The sequence below is a fragment of the Gallus gallus genome, chromosome 2, assembly GCF_016699485.2.
Source record: "Gallus gallus isolate bGalGal1 chromosome 2, bGalGal1.mat.broiler.GRCg7b, whole genome shotgun sequence".
In the NCBI taxonomy this organism is placed as follows: Eukaryota; Metazoa; Chordata; class Aves; order Galliformes; family Phasianidae; genus Gallus; species Gallus gallus.
The window spans coordinates 47,673,943-47,690,278 of NC_052533.1; the positions used below are offsets into that span (position 1 = coordinate 47,673,943).

At 36.2% G+C, this 16,336-nt stretch overlaps 1 protein-coding gene across 17 annotated transcripts in view; it reads right to left on the reverse strand.

Moving 5' to 3' along the window:
* The window catches only part of BBS9 (Bardet-Biedl syndrome 9), a 304,545-nt gene that overhangs the window by 89,289 nt on the left and 198,920 nt on the right, over window positions 1–16,336 (reverse strand). For 10 of the 17 annotated variants that reach the window (XM_025147546.3, XM_040690179.2, XM_025147548.3 and 7 more), the window contains one exon: window positions 15,111–15,672. The exons of the other annotated variants lie outside the window; for them this stretch is intronic. In XM_025147546.3, coding sequence (XP_025003314.1) covers window positions 15,610–15,672 — 63 coding nt within the window. In that variant the 3' untranslated portion in view covers window positions 15,111–15,609. Of the gene's footprint in view, window positions 1–15,110; window positions 15,673–16,336 lie in introns of those variants that run through there. 17 annotated transcript variants of the gene reach the window in all.

Genomic DNA, 16,336 nt, shown 5'->3' on the forward strand with positions numbered 1-16,336 from the left:
ATACGTTTGATCCCAAGTATTAAATATATAAAATATTCATTCTATTGTTAAAAAGAGAGCACGACATACAGATCAAGTCTTATCATGAGAACAAAGTATTCTTGTGGTTTTGACACTAGGCTTGCACTCAGTAGAGATGGACTCAGTTCAACTAAAATTACATATATTTTGGGAGTATATAATTTGAAACATATTTAAGTCAACATTCTGAAAAAAATGCTATTTTATTCAGCATAAAATTACTTCTAGTAAGATATTATATGCAGTTACACAATAATGAAATAATCTGGACTTTAAAAAGATTATAAAACTTGAGACCACATTCTCTAGTGATCTGAACTCAGGAATAAAAAGGCATATACAGATATCAGTGACTCTGAAGGAAATACAGCAATAGATAAGCATTCACTGAGTGACTGTGAAATGGAATCTAGGCTCATTTAATATGAAAACTAACAGGAACATGCAAGATAGTATCTTCAGCTATTTTACACTCCCTGATTATGTTACAAACATTTAATACCTTCCACACCCCTTTCATCGAGTCACATATAAATCTTATTTAGATTACATACTCATTCAATAGCAATATAGTGCAATAATTTTTATTGTTTTGATTCATAGAGGAACTCTAGATTTAACATACAATCTGCTTTGAGACTGTCAATGCTGAATTCAGACGAGGTTGCTCAGTGTTTATCTAGTCTTGAGATCTCCAAGGAAGGAGATGATACAGCAGCCAGGTTGCCAGACTGCATGAGGAAATTACCAGGCTGAGAATTACCCAGCAATGAAAGAGAAAGATTGATGCATGGTATCATGTGGTGACATAGGCAGATCAGCAGCCCAGTCTTAAGTCCCTGCAAGGTGAAGAAGCTAAGCAGCTTCCAACCCTGTGGAGACAGCAAAAACATGTAAGCTGAGATAGACTGGACCCTCAACTCTGCTCAGAGCAGAAGGAGGAGCCTCCTCGTTGCTCCTGGAGTCCCCTTAACCAACAAATACAAAGCTTTGGGGATGGAAAGAGAAGAAAGCGTGGATAATGGTCCAGAACTAGATAGGGACAATCACATTAAGATGGTCCAACCAAGGACCTGAGTCAGAACCAGTGCCACCATAAAAGGTGAAGGGCCTTAATAATTGGAGACTCCACGCTGAGGGACACTGAGGTACCAATTTGCCATCCAGATAATCTCTCTAGAGAGGCTTGCTGCCTGCTAAGGCCCTGCATTTGAGACATCATTTAGAGACTATCAGTTATGATCAAGCCAGAGGACTACTATCCACTCCTGTTCTTTCAAACGAGGTCACCAGATACTGCAACTATGAAATTACAAAATGTTATAAATGACTTTATATCTCTTGGGAGGATGTTTATGGGATCAGGAGCACAAGTAGTGTTCTCGATCTTCCCAGTTGGAAAATGGGACCTGGGTAGAAGAAGGAGAACAGACAAGTTGAATGAATGGCTACATAGATAGTGACAATCAGGGTTTCAGGTACTATGATCTTTGGACGTACCTTCGAGACACCAGGAATGTTGACACTGACTGGGACACAACTGACCAGAGGGGCAAGAATATACTGGGCAGCAAACTGGTTGAGCCTATCTCTCGAGCTTTAAACCAAATTTGATGAGGGAAGGAGATGGACTGCTGAATGACAGAGAAGGGACAAGGAACGCTGTCACTTTAGGAAGCAACTGGAGAAAATCTCAGATTTGTCCTAAAGGAAATTGGGAGGGCTCTTCCAAGGAGGTAATGTGGCCAGTAGCCCAGCTGAAGTGCCTCTACACCAATGCATACAAGCTGGATGAGGTCCTGCACAGCCTGATCTAGTTAGTGGTTGGCAACCCTGCCCATGGCAGGAAGGTTGGAACTAGATGGTGTGTAAGGTCCCTTCCAATCCAAGCCATTCTATGATTCTATAATTTTTGCCCAATTACTTGTAATAATCTAAATAACACAATTAATCAAAAATATATTAATATAATGGACTGCATTAGGAAGGCTTACTATGACTTAAGTAACACTTGATAGTCTGCATCCTGCTACTATTCTAAATATTTAAGAAAGAATATTGGTTTTGGAGTTCATGGTTTAGTTATGCTTTCTTTTTTACAATTCTTCAGAAAGCAGAATATTTTAGAAATGCTGGGTATGCTGCATACACAGAACAAGAACATTTTCTTTTGATTATTGCCAACCAAGAAAAAAATTCTCTGATGTAGACAATAAAATCAGCATCTTCTCTTCATATTTTATTATCCATCTCATCTAACATATTCATAGACTTATTCCTGCATAACATATAGTTTAGACCACGTGACATTTTTCATCTACAAAGCTCATGCTGTATCTAGTCTCTTCTTATATTGACAGCATAGAGAACTCTCTTCCTGTGCTAATGACATATGAAACTCATCTCCATTGCTTTGTTTTAGAGAGTAGGAACCATCATCCTTGTCTTCATATCTCTCTCCGATACCATTTCCTCATGTTACATTTTTCATTGGAAGTCTTATGAACGTTAAGTCTTTTTCAGACTTAAACACACACGCACAAAAAAGCCCAACATAAAACTCCACTGGCTCTGCAGTACAGAAGCTTGCCTTATTTGGTGTCATCTTGATCTGATCTTTTTATTAGTATCCTCAATCTTCTCCCTCAACGTACAAATAAAACATTTGAATTTTAAAAAATGTCTTAAATATTTTTGTAGACAAAAAGTATGGCAATGTATGACTCTTGCTTTATACAAAAAAAATGAAACTATTATTTCATTTGTTAGGAGAGGGTAACATCACTCTGTGGGCTCCTTGTAGAGCTTCAGCAGTCATAAAATGCCTTTGTGTAATGTATTAACATTCCTGAGTTTTTTTGGAACAAGAAGAACGTCAATATTAAAATTCAGGAAGCGGGAGCCTTCATCTAACCAAAGAATTCTTCACAATGAGTTATGTTCGCCTTCTATGTTAATAAAAAGCCAGTATGCATAATTTATGGAAGCTAGATACCAAACATTAAAAAAAAAAATCATAAAGCCATAGGAGTTTTTAATGGGAAAGTCTTAACCATTTAAATTGATTTGTTATACAATATTTTTCTGCCAGATTTATTAAGTTTTATGTGAATAAGTTTGACTTTGCAATGATGCTTGTACAAAAATTCCAAGGAGCAAAAGAATGAAGAATCAATAACACTCAAACAAATGAGTGGTCACAAAAATGACAGAACTTGTAGAAGCCTCCATTTTCTCCCAAGGCCATTATTTGGTTTAATACTCCATTATAAAGCAATGTTCCTTTCACAAAGATGGATTCTGAGATTTTAATTTCTTGTTGGCTTTCATGCTGCTACTCCTTAGTGCAATGACTTTCTGCAAGGAATGATGTTTCACCAAAATAACTGTCATTCTCTTTTTACAGCAGCACAGAAAGATTTCTTCCAGAGTCAAGAACTGAAGAAGTGGTAGAAAAATTATGTAAGGTCTAAACCTTGAGCCACAAACATCAAGAGGAGCATTTTCATTAGCTCATGTGACTTCAAAGTATATATAGCTACAGATCTTTTGTATTTTTTCATTAAGGAGATTGTATAGCAAACACTCTATAGGAAAACAAGGCTACCAGCAGAAAATGTTTCCTCACTCTGTTCCTTCTTCTTATACTAGTTAATCATTTTACAGTCATGCACTACATGACTTTTACAGCTGATATCCTTCTCATCAAGATGTCTGGTTTGATTGTGTACCTTCGATAGAAAGAGTTAAAGTTATTCACTGACTGACATCATCAAAACTAGTAAAAAGAACTAGAAGAGAACTAGTAAAAAGAACTTTTCAGAGATCAAGAAGTTACTAGGGTTCTTACTGGCTACAGTTGTAGTATGGGTGGGTGCTCAGGTTCTTGACCAGTTTAAGTTATTAGAGATTTTTAAAGTAGCTGTCATAAATATTTTGCAACTTTAAAATAGTTGTTATTGACCAGTCTGCAAACAAAACACATTAAAAAAATTAAAAAGAAAACAAACACAGCAACAAAGAGAACTGATGCAAAAACATTTACATTAACTTCCTTCACATTCTGCAATCTTAAAATTGCATTATAGCAGCGTTTCAATGTAAAAACAAGTCTGTTTCTACTTAACTACTTTCCTCATTTTGTCTTTTTAGCAACACAAAGAGAAATACAACCCATACAAAGAATACAGTTCTTCCTACAAAAGCCCTTTCCCAGGTTGGCTACTAGTACACAATTTAACACAAAGGTGTCTTCTGCAAAACTTCCATTTGCTCAATAATAATTCAAGATATCATATATCTTGTTAAACTGACATCTTTCTAGTTTTTGGAAAAGTTTACAGGGAAGAACAGTTTTGGACAAGAATAATTAAGACTGAGTGTAGATGTGGCACAGGGAGAAACATTTTTTCATTTATCATCAAAAAAGTCTTGCCTTCCATAGCTCCTATATGATCCAAATACACAGATGATCTTATCGTAATTAAGCTGTCACTGTACATACACTGTTTTCATCGTTCAACTAAGCAGTTAGAAATTGCTAAAGGCTGAGCTATTTACAACCACCATCCTTTTCTCTTTTTTTTTTTCTTCCCTGAAAGAAAACACTGCAGCATTACATAATTGCTTTACAATGTCTATTGTGGAAGATTTCACAGGGAACATAAAAGTTTGTGTGTAGAGCTGTTATCTGTAAAGGGAGTAAGGTTACAGATCAACAAGCAAATTTTACAAGAATTTTCACTGTCACCAAGGGGGCAGTTTGTTTAACCCTTTATCAAAAAAAAAAAAATTGCCACAGGAATACAACAAATTTCTCATTTCAGAGAGCTTTCCCCTTGCCTGTCCCAATAATTTCACTCTTCCACAGAAATTTCACCAGTCCTGTTGACTTTAATTTTAGATCTCTGCTGGTGTATTTGTTAATATCTTTTTTCTTAATACTGTGTGTTTTGAAACATTGCCCACTCTTTAGCACTTAGAGAAATGTGAAAAGAATGTAATTATAAATATTCATCAAAGGTACCAAAGAAATGAGTTTGTTCCCAGTTTCTGAACGGAAAAGACAGTAGGTTAAGTTAATCCCTACAGTACCTCAGTGATATTGGTCCTTGGTCCTATTCCCTGAGGAAAGTACTGTTCCAATACACACATTTCATAAATATCCTCTCTCATTTACAGATTCCTACACGGCTCTTAAACTTTTCCTTGTGGCATTATCTTTGCAACTTAAATAAATTAATACAAAGGTCCCACCTACATGGGTACTTTATTAATGTTACAAAATAAGTTTATCATATGTTTGTAATAAATATCTTTAAACATGCAGGGACAATGCAGTGTGACCATGCAGCTGTGGAATTATGCAAATAACAAATGGAAAAATCAAGAAAGTAGCTTTAGAGTCTACTACAGTGTATGAAAAAGTAGAGGAAGAGAGGGAAAAACAATGCCTCAGCATTGCTCAGAGCTCAGGAACTGCATAGGGAAAGAAAAATATTTGACCACTGATCCCATCCCACTCACAATAATCAAAAGCAAAGCTCCTATTAGGTAAAATGACAACGGATCAAGCTTTTCATGAAAAGGGATAAACTTCTCCCAGGGCTCTCACTCAGAGATTACTACTGAATGGACTCAAACACACGCTTGTAAGTCTTCCTGAAAACACCATCTTGGGTGTATTCATAAACAAAGGGGAGACACACAGAAGATTTTCCTGAATCAGACCTCACATGAGGAAAATAGCAGCCAGAAAGGCAGAAATGAATGGAATTGTAACGGAGAGTAGTAATATAATCTCCTAGCCAGATTTAGCTTCTTGAAATAAGGAGACAAATCAAGTAAATGGTCAGTCTTCAGTGAATGCACGTTTAAAAATCCTTTTACTGTGTCTTCATCCATTTACCCTTTCTAGCTCTGATGCTGGATTTACCCTTTCTGCAGTCATGCTGGACAGCAAAATAATATGAATATCATAGGTTATAATTTGCAAATGTTTGTGTTTTCAAGAGAGCTCCTTTGACAAATAAACCCAATTACAGCCTGACTCCTATGTTCCACTGTTAGAAATGAGTAAAACTTTGAAATAATTGAGAAAGAAGAAGAAAAAAAAAAAAAACACCTTAAAATCAACAATAAGCAAATGGGACACAACGGGACATAATTGCTGAATGGGATTTCTCTGAAAGATTGGTATGATGAAATAACAAATGAAAAACCATTGTACAGGAAATATTCCATGATTGTAAAAGAAGTCACGATAAAAGTACCCAGCTTCCAAATACTGTTACAGAAAAAAAAAAGAATGAAAAATAGAAAGGGAGAGAGTATGATTATTACTCAGAAATATTAGAAGATTATATCTAAGCAAGTTAAAAAAGCTTTGAATTTTCACCTTGAGCAGAAGAAAAATCTGAGGTGAGATTTTAAGAAGAAAAAAGATAAGATACTGAACTCTCTATACATAAAAAAAAAAAAAAAAAAAAAAACATCTCAAAATATTACTGCAGTTCTCAGAACTTCAGCTTCCTATATGTCGTCAACTGCCTACCTCTAGGACAAGAAAGAGATTGTCAGAAGAAATAAGATAACCACGTGACCAAAGCCAATGTTCTTAGCAAGGTATTTGTCAGTGGACACCAATACCTGGTGCAGAAAAACCACTGAAACTTTTGGTTCTTGGACTTAATCTTCTGCTTTGTACACACTCTACAAACAGCTGGCTGAACTGAATGAGTAGCCATGCTAACACAAATGTCTTTGATTAAAAAAGCATCCTTGAAGTCAGAAAAACCTCAAAAATCAAGAATTAATCTTCTGGAAGCACCGAATATGACTTCCCTTTTTCCACAGCTGATAATAAGGTGACTTAATAGAGCATGCACTTTGTGGTGTGAGGTGATCTAGCAAGAAGATCATGACAAACATCCCAAATCCCATTATTTTCTGGTGTGTGCAGACTTTTTGCATTAGAAAAATTCAATCTCTACTGTACTAAATTTGCAGCAGATTACGTTTCCAGAGCACAATGCAAATCTTTAGAAAAAAAATCAGAAGTAATAATATCTAGAAAGCAAAATAAAGCTATTGACCTTAGAATCTCTCCAAAAATTTGAATGAAATTGTAACAAATGTCCAATTCTTAGCACAATCCACTTTAAAATAAAACCGATACTTGCAAAACTAAGATACAGTATTTATATAGATTTTGCAATATAAATGGGGATTATTTATTGTACACTGAGTTAATTTGTGTTTTCTTTTCTAAAAATGCCTGAGAAACAGAGTGCATCAGAACAGCACTCAAAATCACCGTTCACCTGAATGCACTCTGTAGAGGAAGCTTCCTCAGCATCATGGAAAATAATTGGATATTGTGGTTCTGGAAACAATCTTCCTCGTTTCAAGAGATAAGCTTCATAATTTTATCTTCACCTTAAAAGTGGAGCAGTAGCTTCTGAAAAACACAGAGCAGACAGCTTCCTGAACCACACTCACATTTGGGTGAGAACCTAGATATGCTGCAGTCAACAGCGAACTACTCTGAACTACTACAGAGAAGGAAGCTTTCAGCCCTGTAAAGTATTACTACACACATAATTCCACTGGTCAGCAGCAGCACAACAGCATCAAGACTGGTAGAAACGAGTCGTACAGCTCTTCTCAGTTCTGAAGGGAAAATAACTATTTTTATTTGGCCTGACGTAAAATTTTAAGAAAATTGTCTAGACTCTAAAACTTAATTCTGATCCTGACTTTCTGCATGACCTTGTGTCAGTTTCAGAATCAATATAGCTCAGGTCCTCCTGTACTGAAATGAATGTAGTACAACTCCCCACCTCTATAAATCTTCATGTCACTCAGATGAAAGGCATTTTGTTACATAAGTGCAAACTCTTGTTATTTATTAAAGGAGATACGTACCACAGGCCCACAGTTAATGTTTTCAGGGTCTCTCTTTACCTTTAAATCTAATAAGACAATTTTCAATTAATGACCACATCACCTCTATCAGAAATATAAAAGCAATATAAGCATGCTTGCGCCTGACCAATCAGCCATCTTCCGCAATGAGTTGCACAATTTTATCTACTTATCCTAATGCACCCCTACTTCAGTAGATTCTAGCAGTCTTAAGTGGATACACTTAGGCTAACCAATCCTAATTCCTGTGGGTGGTATGCTGGCGCTAGGGCTGAGGCACTCTCAGCTTTAGTTTATGAGCTACTCAGAGGTTATTGCAAAGACCAGTTCTCCCTTCCTTACACTGAGGCTTCTCAACTCAGTGCAAACACAGGTTCAGATTTCCTGAAGCCAGCAGGCAGGTCTAAAAAGTAAAATATTGTTTTAAGCTGCGAAATACTTATAGTAGCCACCCTATTAAACTTTATAAGAATGTACTGCATCCAGAGCAATATTTGCCAGTTCATTTCTGGAAAAAAAAAAAAAAAAAGATTTACACTGACACCATATCAAGAATGATGTGCTACTGGGATTACCGTATTTCTTACAACTTACTGCACAAAATTAGTACCTACAAATGGACAGTAAAGTCAGAAAGCATACAAAAGTTATTAGCAAGTAAAATCAGCCAGCTAAGATTATTTTCTTTAAGTATGATCGAAAGAAATTTCCAAGTTACTCATGTAACTCAGTTCTTTGGTATTGAAAGATCAGAGAAGCGCTTTTCCTTTTGTTGTTGTTTTGCAGAGGTTTTCAGGGATCTTTTTGGTGTTTGTTTTTTTCTCTGTTTGTTGTTTCTTTTTAACATGGTAACAAATTACAACTAAGGAAGAACGTACGTAAATGGCATTTTGATTTCCAATCGCAAAATGCTTTTTACAGAAAGGAACTGGCTGCCCTGGAAAATACAAAGTACTGTCAAAAACAGTGGCTTTGACAGAAAGATGAGAATGGAAAAAGTAGCTTTTAAGATGGTGGAATTATAAACAACCAATCCAAAATACAGCTCTTCTCCATTTGCCAATTAATATTACCATACACAGACCATTCTGAGTTGCAAAAAAAAAAAAGAGAGAGAGAGAGAGAGAGAAGAAAAGAAAGGGCTCCCACACCCAAAATCCCAGCTGCACTTTTTGTAGAAAGGAGAAAAGCAGTTTTTTTTTTTTAAGCTGTAAAGGTACTTAACTTTACAACAGGTGGAATGTATGAGGCATGCTCTAGTTGTGAACCTAGATCTAGTAAGGAACTACAATGTCTAAAGGAAAATCAAAGCTTCAAGATACAGTGGAGCTGTTGGATAAAACAGTAGAGTTGGTCCAGACATTTCTTTTACAGTACATTGAACTTTGAAATCGCTAGTTTTAATACTTTTATTTAGAGGCTGACACTGCATCACATACAATATCCAGTCATACACAGAAAGAGTAACAAAAAGAAACTGAAACAGAAATAAGAGTCACTGCCTTAAAGCCCCAGTTATCAGTGTCCCATTGTCATCAACTGAAATAATTCAGGAGTACTGGGTTGTTTATCATTAAATACTAGGGAAAAAAAAAGCTGTACTGCAAAGAATAAACTTAACCATTTTTTTTCAACAGATGTGTTTCTCTTTGAAATTGTTACAAGTTTCACAATACAAGTGGATGGAGTATTTCTCAAACTACCCATCTTTCCTCTCAACACCAGCTTCTTGGACTGAATGATCTCAGAAGTCTTTTCGAACCTTGGTGATTCTTCTATGATTCTTACCAAAGGCTCAGACTGCAAAAATTTTTCATTGCTAGCACCATGCTATGAGGCTGGAATTTTACCAGGAAAAAAAAAGTTCAAGTAGCATTACAATAGAAATGAAATTTGCAGTGTGATTAAAGCACAAGCAGAGGGTTCACGGTTTCAAACTGGTTTGCATGAACTGTACACACAGAGTCCCCGTGGAAAGCTTTTAAAGTTCTGCAGGAGCTGCAAATAGCTGCGAGGCCCAAAGCAAAGCCAAGGAACACTTGGAACTTCTGAGAAACTGAATGTCAACACAATATCATTTATGAAAGTATGCAGTGAATTCTGAGAAGCTGCCTTGCAAGTCTTGGTCCAAGCAACGACTTTAGCAGGTGGCTTAACTGCCTTTCCTGCTACTCTTCTTGAACCAGTTCTATTTTGACCATAGAGTGAAAAGCAACAGCCAGTGTAAATCTTCTAATCCCTCACTCATGGCATTTAAGCAGACAGCGTGGTCATGAACAGTGTGATTCAGGTTAAATTCTCATTAAAGCACTTCCCTGCCTTAAGTATTTTTCAGTAGCAGTTTACAGTGCTAGCACAGGAATATAATAGACAGGCAATGGGCTGGAACTCTGACAGGAAGCTGTCACCAGGCCTTTGAGAGCATCTGAGTGTTGGATGATATCAGGAGGTTACCCATCAACAGAAGAAAAATAATTTCCACATGAAAATTCTAATCTCTGGGGTCTGTATGAATTCTTGCTGGTGTCTGACATACTTGCTGTTTCAAATATTTAATATTAGAGTTCAGAGGGCTGAAGAACCCTGGACATTGCAGACAACAGAAAAGCAATCTGACATAAAGGTTATTGTTAACTGACTACTACTTTTCTTCTGTTTTGGAGCCAATAATTTCAGGTAAATATGTAATTAATGCTGCAACTACGTAGGAATATATTTATCATTCAGATTGTAATAGCAGTGCAAATAGAGAGGGATTGCACATCCGGAAGAACTGTTCCAGCCTTAAATTCAAACTCAGTGCATGAAATAACCACATGCATAAATCCATTCCTATTCAGTATGGCAGTCTGTGAATATTAAAACATTCTGGAAACCCATTGACTTTGGCTGCCTGAATATTGCAATCAAAATGGATGACTGCTGAATTGGGTCCCCATGCTACTATTTCCATCATAACATGTATCCCAACAGCTTCAGTGGTTTAAGTGACATTATGAAGTGGGATGATTGAAAAACCTGCTCTGCAATCTTTGCACAATAAACATTAGACTACAAAAGGAGACTACAAAAGCTAACAATTCTCATAATTGTTAGCTAGTAAAAAGCTATTTATTCTCTTTTTTATTTGGCTGTGACTGTTTGCAACATCTGATGTAAGAGTTAAAAATAAGCTCAAGAAATTTCCACCTGTAAAAGGAATTACTGAATCAATACCATAAGTTTAGGAATATCTGTCAGTAAGGCTTACACAATCAGGCAGATGACAAAACTCAGTCAGTTGAGGAATATCTCCTTTCACTATATTCACGAATATCCAATATATTGACATCTGTATTTAATCTATGAAGTGTGATGACTTAACAATCAGAGGAGGCTTAAAAGTAAGCTTCTACTGTATTCTACTTCACTGAAAAAAAAAAAAAAGGCCACACTGAACAAGTTTTGAAGCAAGAGGATGAAAGCCTCAGCATTTTTTTTTACATACAGAGAATTCTTCTGGTTTCAATGCCAGGCATCCTTCAAATTGCGCCACTACCAAACATGAAGGAAAACACAAGCTGTTTTAAGATATCTACAGACATCTCCAATATCCATATCTATTGGAGATACAGAGAATGGACACATCTTTTGAAGTAAACTGGCAGGCTGATTTGCCCTTTTTTCCTTTGCCACATGTCACAGTCCATCACACAGTCTTCCCTTTATGCTCCTTAGACACACAAGAAGTGCAGAATGGCTTGTTGAGCACATGTACATAAAATCGGACAGGGCACGCATCACTACTGAAAAGGACAAATTTCAAGTCAGTACAGTGCACTACAAATCTTGCACCAACATTTTCAAATATATATATATATATATAAAGTAATTTATCTGAGTAATTTTTAGTTACTTATTCAGGCTAAATTTAAAGACAAATTATGTTGGCTTTTTTTTTTCAGTTTTGCCACGGAGGCTGCTACTCATAGTAACATAATTGTCAAGAAACGTACAGATGTTACAGTCAAACCTCAACCACATGGCTTCTTGCAAAAGACTGCAGCACCAAGGCATACCTTGATTGTACAGCATTTCTTGAACTAACAGGAACAAAGACCTCTTCCTTACATAAGACCATAAATATAAAAACACATAATCTTGATGATAGTGTATAGCTTAGGAAAAGATGAAAGTAGAGGATCCTTTTTAGTTTTTAATTCCATGTAGCTCAGTAATGCATCACATATGCATCTAGAATGACAAGACCACGATAGAAAGTTACCCAGAGCTATAGAGATATAGCAAGCTTTTCATTGCGTGCTTAATGCATCAAAAAGCATAGTTTTAGCTGTGACAAAAATCCAAAGAACAGCTTGCAAAAGCTATTATCTTCAAGCTAATTTATGCTGCTCCATAAATAATTATTAAAAAAACAAACTATTTTTCCAATAGATTATTTGTTTATCCTCCATTGTAGTTAATTTTTTTGGACACTGTGTATGACCATAGCATTTTAAGTGCCTTGTGTTGAAGGCCATAGGTCTACACAGCAGATCAGTCAGCCTAAATCCAAGTCTGAACTAAGATCAGAACAAAAGAAGTACAAGTTCAAAACCACAAGAATTATTAGTTCAGCTTGTCAACTATATTTTAATAGTTTTACAAGTCTAATTCTGAAGTTGTTGTGAAAACTAGCTGGCAAAAAGAGACAGCTATAACTTATCAGAAAAAAAGCACAAAAAATGTAAGCAATCATGAGTGATTCTCAACAGCTGCTTTTTAAAAACAGAATAAGGATTGCAAATGCATAAACTCTGATGAAAATACTGATTTATTTTTAAGTATGCTGTACTTGGAAAATCATTATGAACCAAAACAAGGCAGAGCTCAGCAATGGAAAAGCTGAAAGAAATCCATATGAGCTTTGTCTTTTCACATTTTTCTTCTCAGACAAATTCTGCTGCCCTCACTGTTCATTTCTGCGCCCCAAACAGAATTTCCTTCCCTCTCTTGTATTCCTGCCACCTTCAGTACAGACCTCTGAGAAGTGACTCTCTCCATCAGCACCTTGAAGCCAGTTACCCATTTGCTTGTCATTCAGATCCTTCCCAAAGATCCATTCTCCAACACATTTTCAGCATTCCATAGACATATGCAGTCATGCATACATGCAAGAATAAAACCCAAATCCAAGAGAAATTAGGACCCTAAACGTACTTGTGAATCTGGGCCTGAATGGTCGGGCTGCAAAACCAAGAGACAAAAACATAGTAGGTAAATTTAATCTAAATTTGATTCTGCATGCTGGAAAGTCAATGTGCTAAAAGCTGAACTGGAATTTCAAGAGAAATTCAGAATACCTACTTAAAAATCATTAACTTAGGGGCTGAAACACCAAAAAAGCAAATGTCTGGTCATGTGTCTTTATAGTCCAGGATGACAACAAAATATCTTCAGAATAAAGAGTCCACTGTAAATAAATAAATAAATGTGCCTTGTACCTGTTGGAACAGCATCTCTTCCTCTATCAAACAGGGACTGCTTACTAAGCATCTGTATGCAGTTGGAATGGATCAGCTCTGCACAGGAGAAAGGTGACTTAATAAGCAGAGTTCTCCCTTAATGTATCCCTTCTCCTGTTTGAGTTTTTTTAAAATATATAGCTGTCAGGTTCGAGTTTTGCTCTGAAGCAGCATAAGTGGATTTTACTAATGTTCACGAAATGCCCAAAGGATCAGGTTTTGCAAAGGACTTGCACAGCATTCAGACGCATCCCCACTGACTCAGTGAAATTCAGGGGAACTGAGGGGAACTTTCAGTCCAACAGATGTCAGTTGGTGCATATAAGGCATGTTTAGGGCTAAAGCAGAGCACAAGCTCTCTAGTGATTTCGTACAATATTTGTCCGTTCCTCCTAAGTCCCTAAACACCAAAACAGGTGTCTCAAATCTTTCATTTAGAAAAGAGACACTGTGAAAGCAATCACATTTTTAGTTCAGAACAGCGTCATGAAGACTTCTTGTGATCTAATAAACAGATAAGTTGCTGTGTATCTTCATTTAAAAAACAAATACCTAAGTTGCTCTTGGAAAATATTAGTCCAATGCATCATTTTCTGGTGTCCGTAATGACAAAACCCTTTATAAATTTAAGACATGAAAATACCCCATTATGTAAGGAAAAGAGATCATAACACTGGGTTTCTTTTTTTTATTATTTTTTAATTAAAAAAAAGCTAGCTTCAACAGACTATAGAATGTGCAACAAAAAGATTTAAAAGAATGAAATTTAAAATAAAGATCTGAAATGAGAAAGAAAGAAAGAAAGAAAGAAAGAAAGAAAGAAAGAAAGAAAGAAAGAAAGAAAGAAAGAAAGAAAGAAAGAAAGAAAGAAAGAAAGAAAGAAAGAAAGAAAGAAAGAAAGAAAGAAAGAAAGAAAGAAAGAAAGAAAGAAAGAAAGAAAGAGAAAGGAGAGACTAGAAGAAAAGAAAGACAACAGCTTGTCTCAATAAGAAATTCTCTGTGGTATCTCAACTAATATTTATCTGTAACTGCAGTCCCACATTTCACTGTTCATGGCACTGCCTGTGTGAAACAAGCCAGCAACTGGCAATAATGCAGCCTGATGAATAATAATCTGCTACAAAGTGTTAGAAAGGAAGAATATTGAGAAAGACAATAGGGAGAAAGTAAATCCAAGAGAAAGCTGGAGATACAGTTTTTGTTTTTGGCAACCCATTTTTATATCTCAGGAGAAAACTGCTTTCCAGCTTGGTCCAGTAACAGCAACAGACATGCATAAACAACAGTAAGAATGCAAATTTTGGCTTAACACCATACTCCTGGCTGGTACAAAAGTGCCCTGACATGAGATGGGCAGCCAGCAGAGGCTCCATGGCGGGCAGCACCGAGCACAGCCTGGGAGGTTCTGGGAGACCTCAGCTTCTGCTGAAATAATTTCCAGGCACTCAGGACCAGGCCTCTGGTTGTCCAGCGCCAGATGTTACACAACACATTCCTGGAACTAGCTCAGGATAGATGAGAAACGCTATGTTTAGTACAGGACATAATGGGTTATGAATCAGGCACACTGAAGACAAGAAGCTATTCTCTTTTCAAAAAGACGTACTTCCAACATGCATAAAGCACACCAGTAAAACAGTGACTGCAACTCTGAAAATATCACTGCAACCATTTATTCCATTTAACACACTACCTGTGCGACAGAAAATAGAAATATGTGAATACAAATGGAAAGTAAAATTTTACCACAGTTAAATGTGCCACACACAGAGACCTTTTCATACAGCATTATCATCCAAAATAAGAAATGTCAAAAACTATAACGTCAGTGAAATCTACTAATAAAATTATGTTTTATCAAGGCTAAATCCAGTGGAGACAGCAATAAAAGCTTGGTAAACAACATTAAACTAAGCTTTAGAAAAACATTAAAGGGCAAAAAATGAGTAACATTTTTTATTCTCATTTCAAACTTGACGATTTCAATCTAATGGAATTTTACTTTTGAAGTTAACTGGAGGACCAAATTAAGGGGTTTAGTCACCTAGGTACCTACAGAGGAGGTGCAATCCAGTGGCTGGCTGGCTGAGTTCCAAAGTACATCCATGTTCTTAAATAGCAGGTATAAATTTGTACCTACAGAATTAGAAGTCATCTTTCAAAAGCAACTCCTTGACTCGTGAAGTAACAGATTACTATACTTTGTGGCCAGAAGGCTTTTCTGTTAAAAAGAAATTTGAAACAAACAGACAAAATAATTTAAAGTGAGAAGAAGGTGCATTAGTATCAGGTGATTTTTTTTTTCGGTTTCCTTTACCTGCTATGTAGCTTTATAATTAGATTGATCTAATCCAAGTGAGGCAAATTAATCCATACAAGCGAGTAACGGAAAACTTGAAATGAGTCTTCTACTCTTTATTAAATTACTTTCTTGCAATATGCTTTGCTTTATAAAGCTGTGAATGTTCTTAGAAGTCTCCAGGCAAGCTCTTGACCAACTTGACCAATGTGAAGTAGAGGAGGAGCCAAAAAAAAACAACCCCTAAACAACACCATCCACCCCAAATTTCTGTTAAATCAGATCTATGGAATTATACAGGGAGCCTCATTAATTATGGAGTCTATCCAGTTACTTTTCCTACCCAGATCTGTTTCTGACATAGGTTTTCGAACTTCTGCCCAGGCTAAGCCTGGCATTTACAGCATTCACTAAGATATCTGAATGTGGTAAAGAGGACACATATAGAAAAGATCTAATATTTTATAAGGAAACGATACACATATTTTTTAAATTGGTAGAATTGACCACCTCACAGTTAATGCTTTTCACATAAAATTAAAGCAAAATTAAATTGAATGAACTTTTCTTTGCTCTCCTATCATTT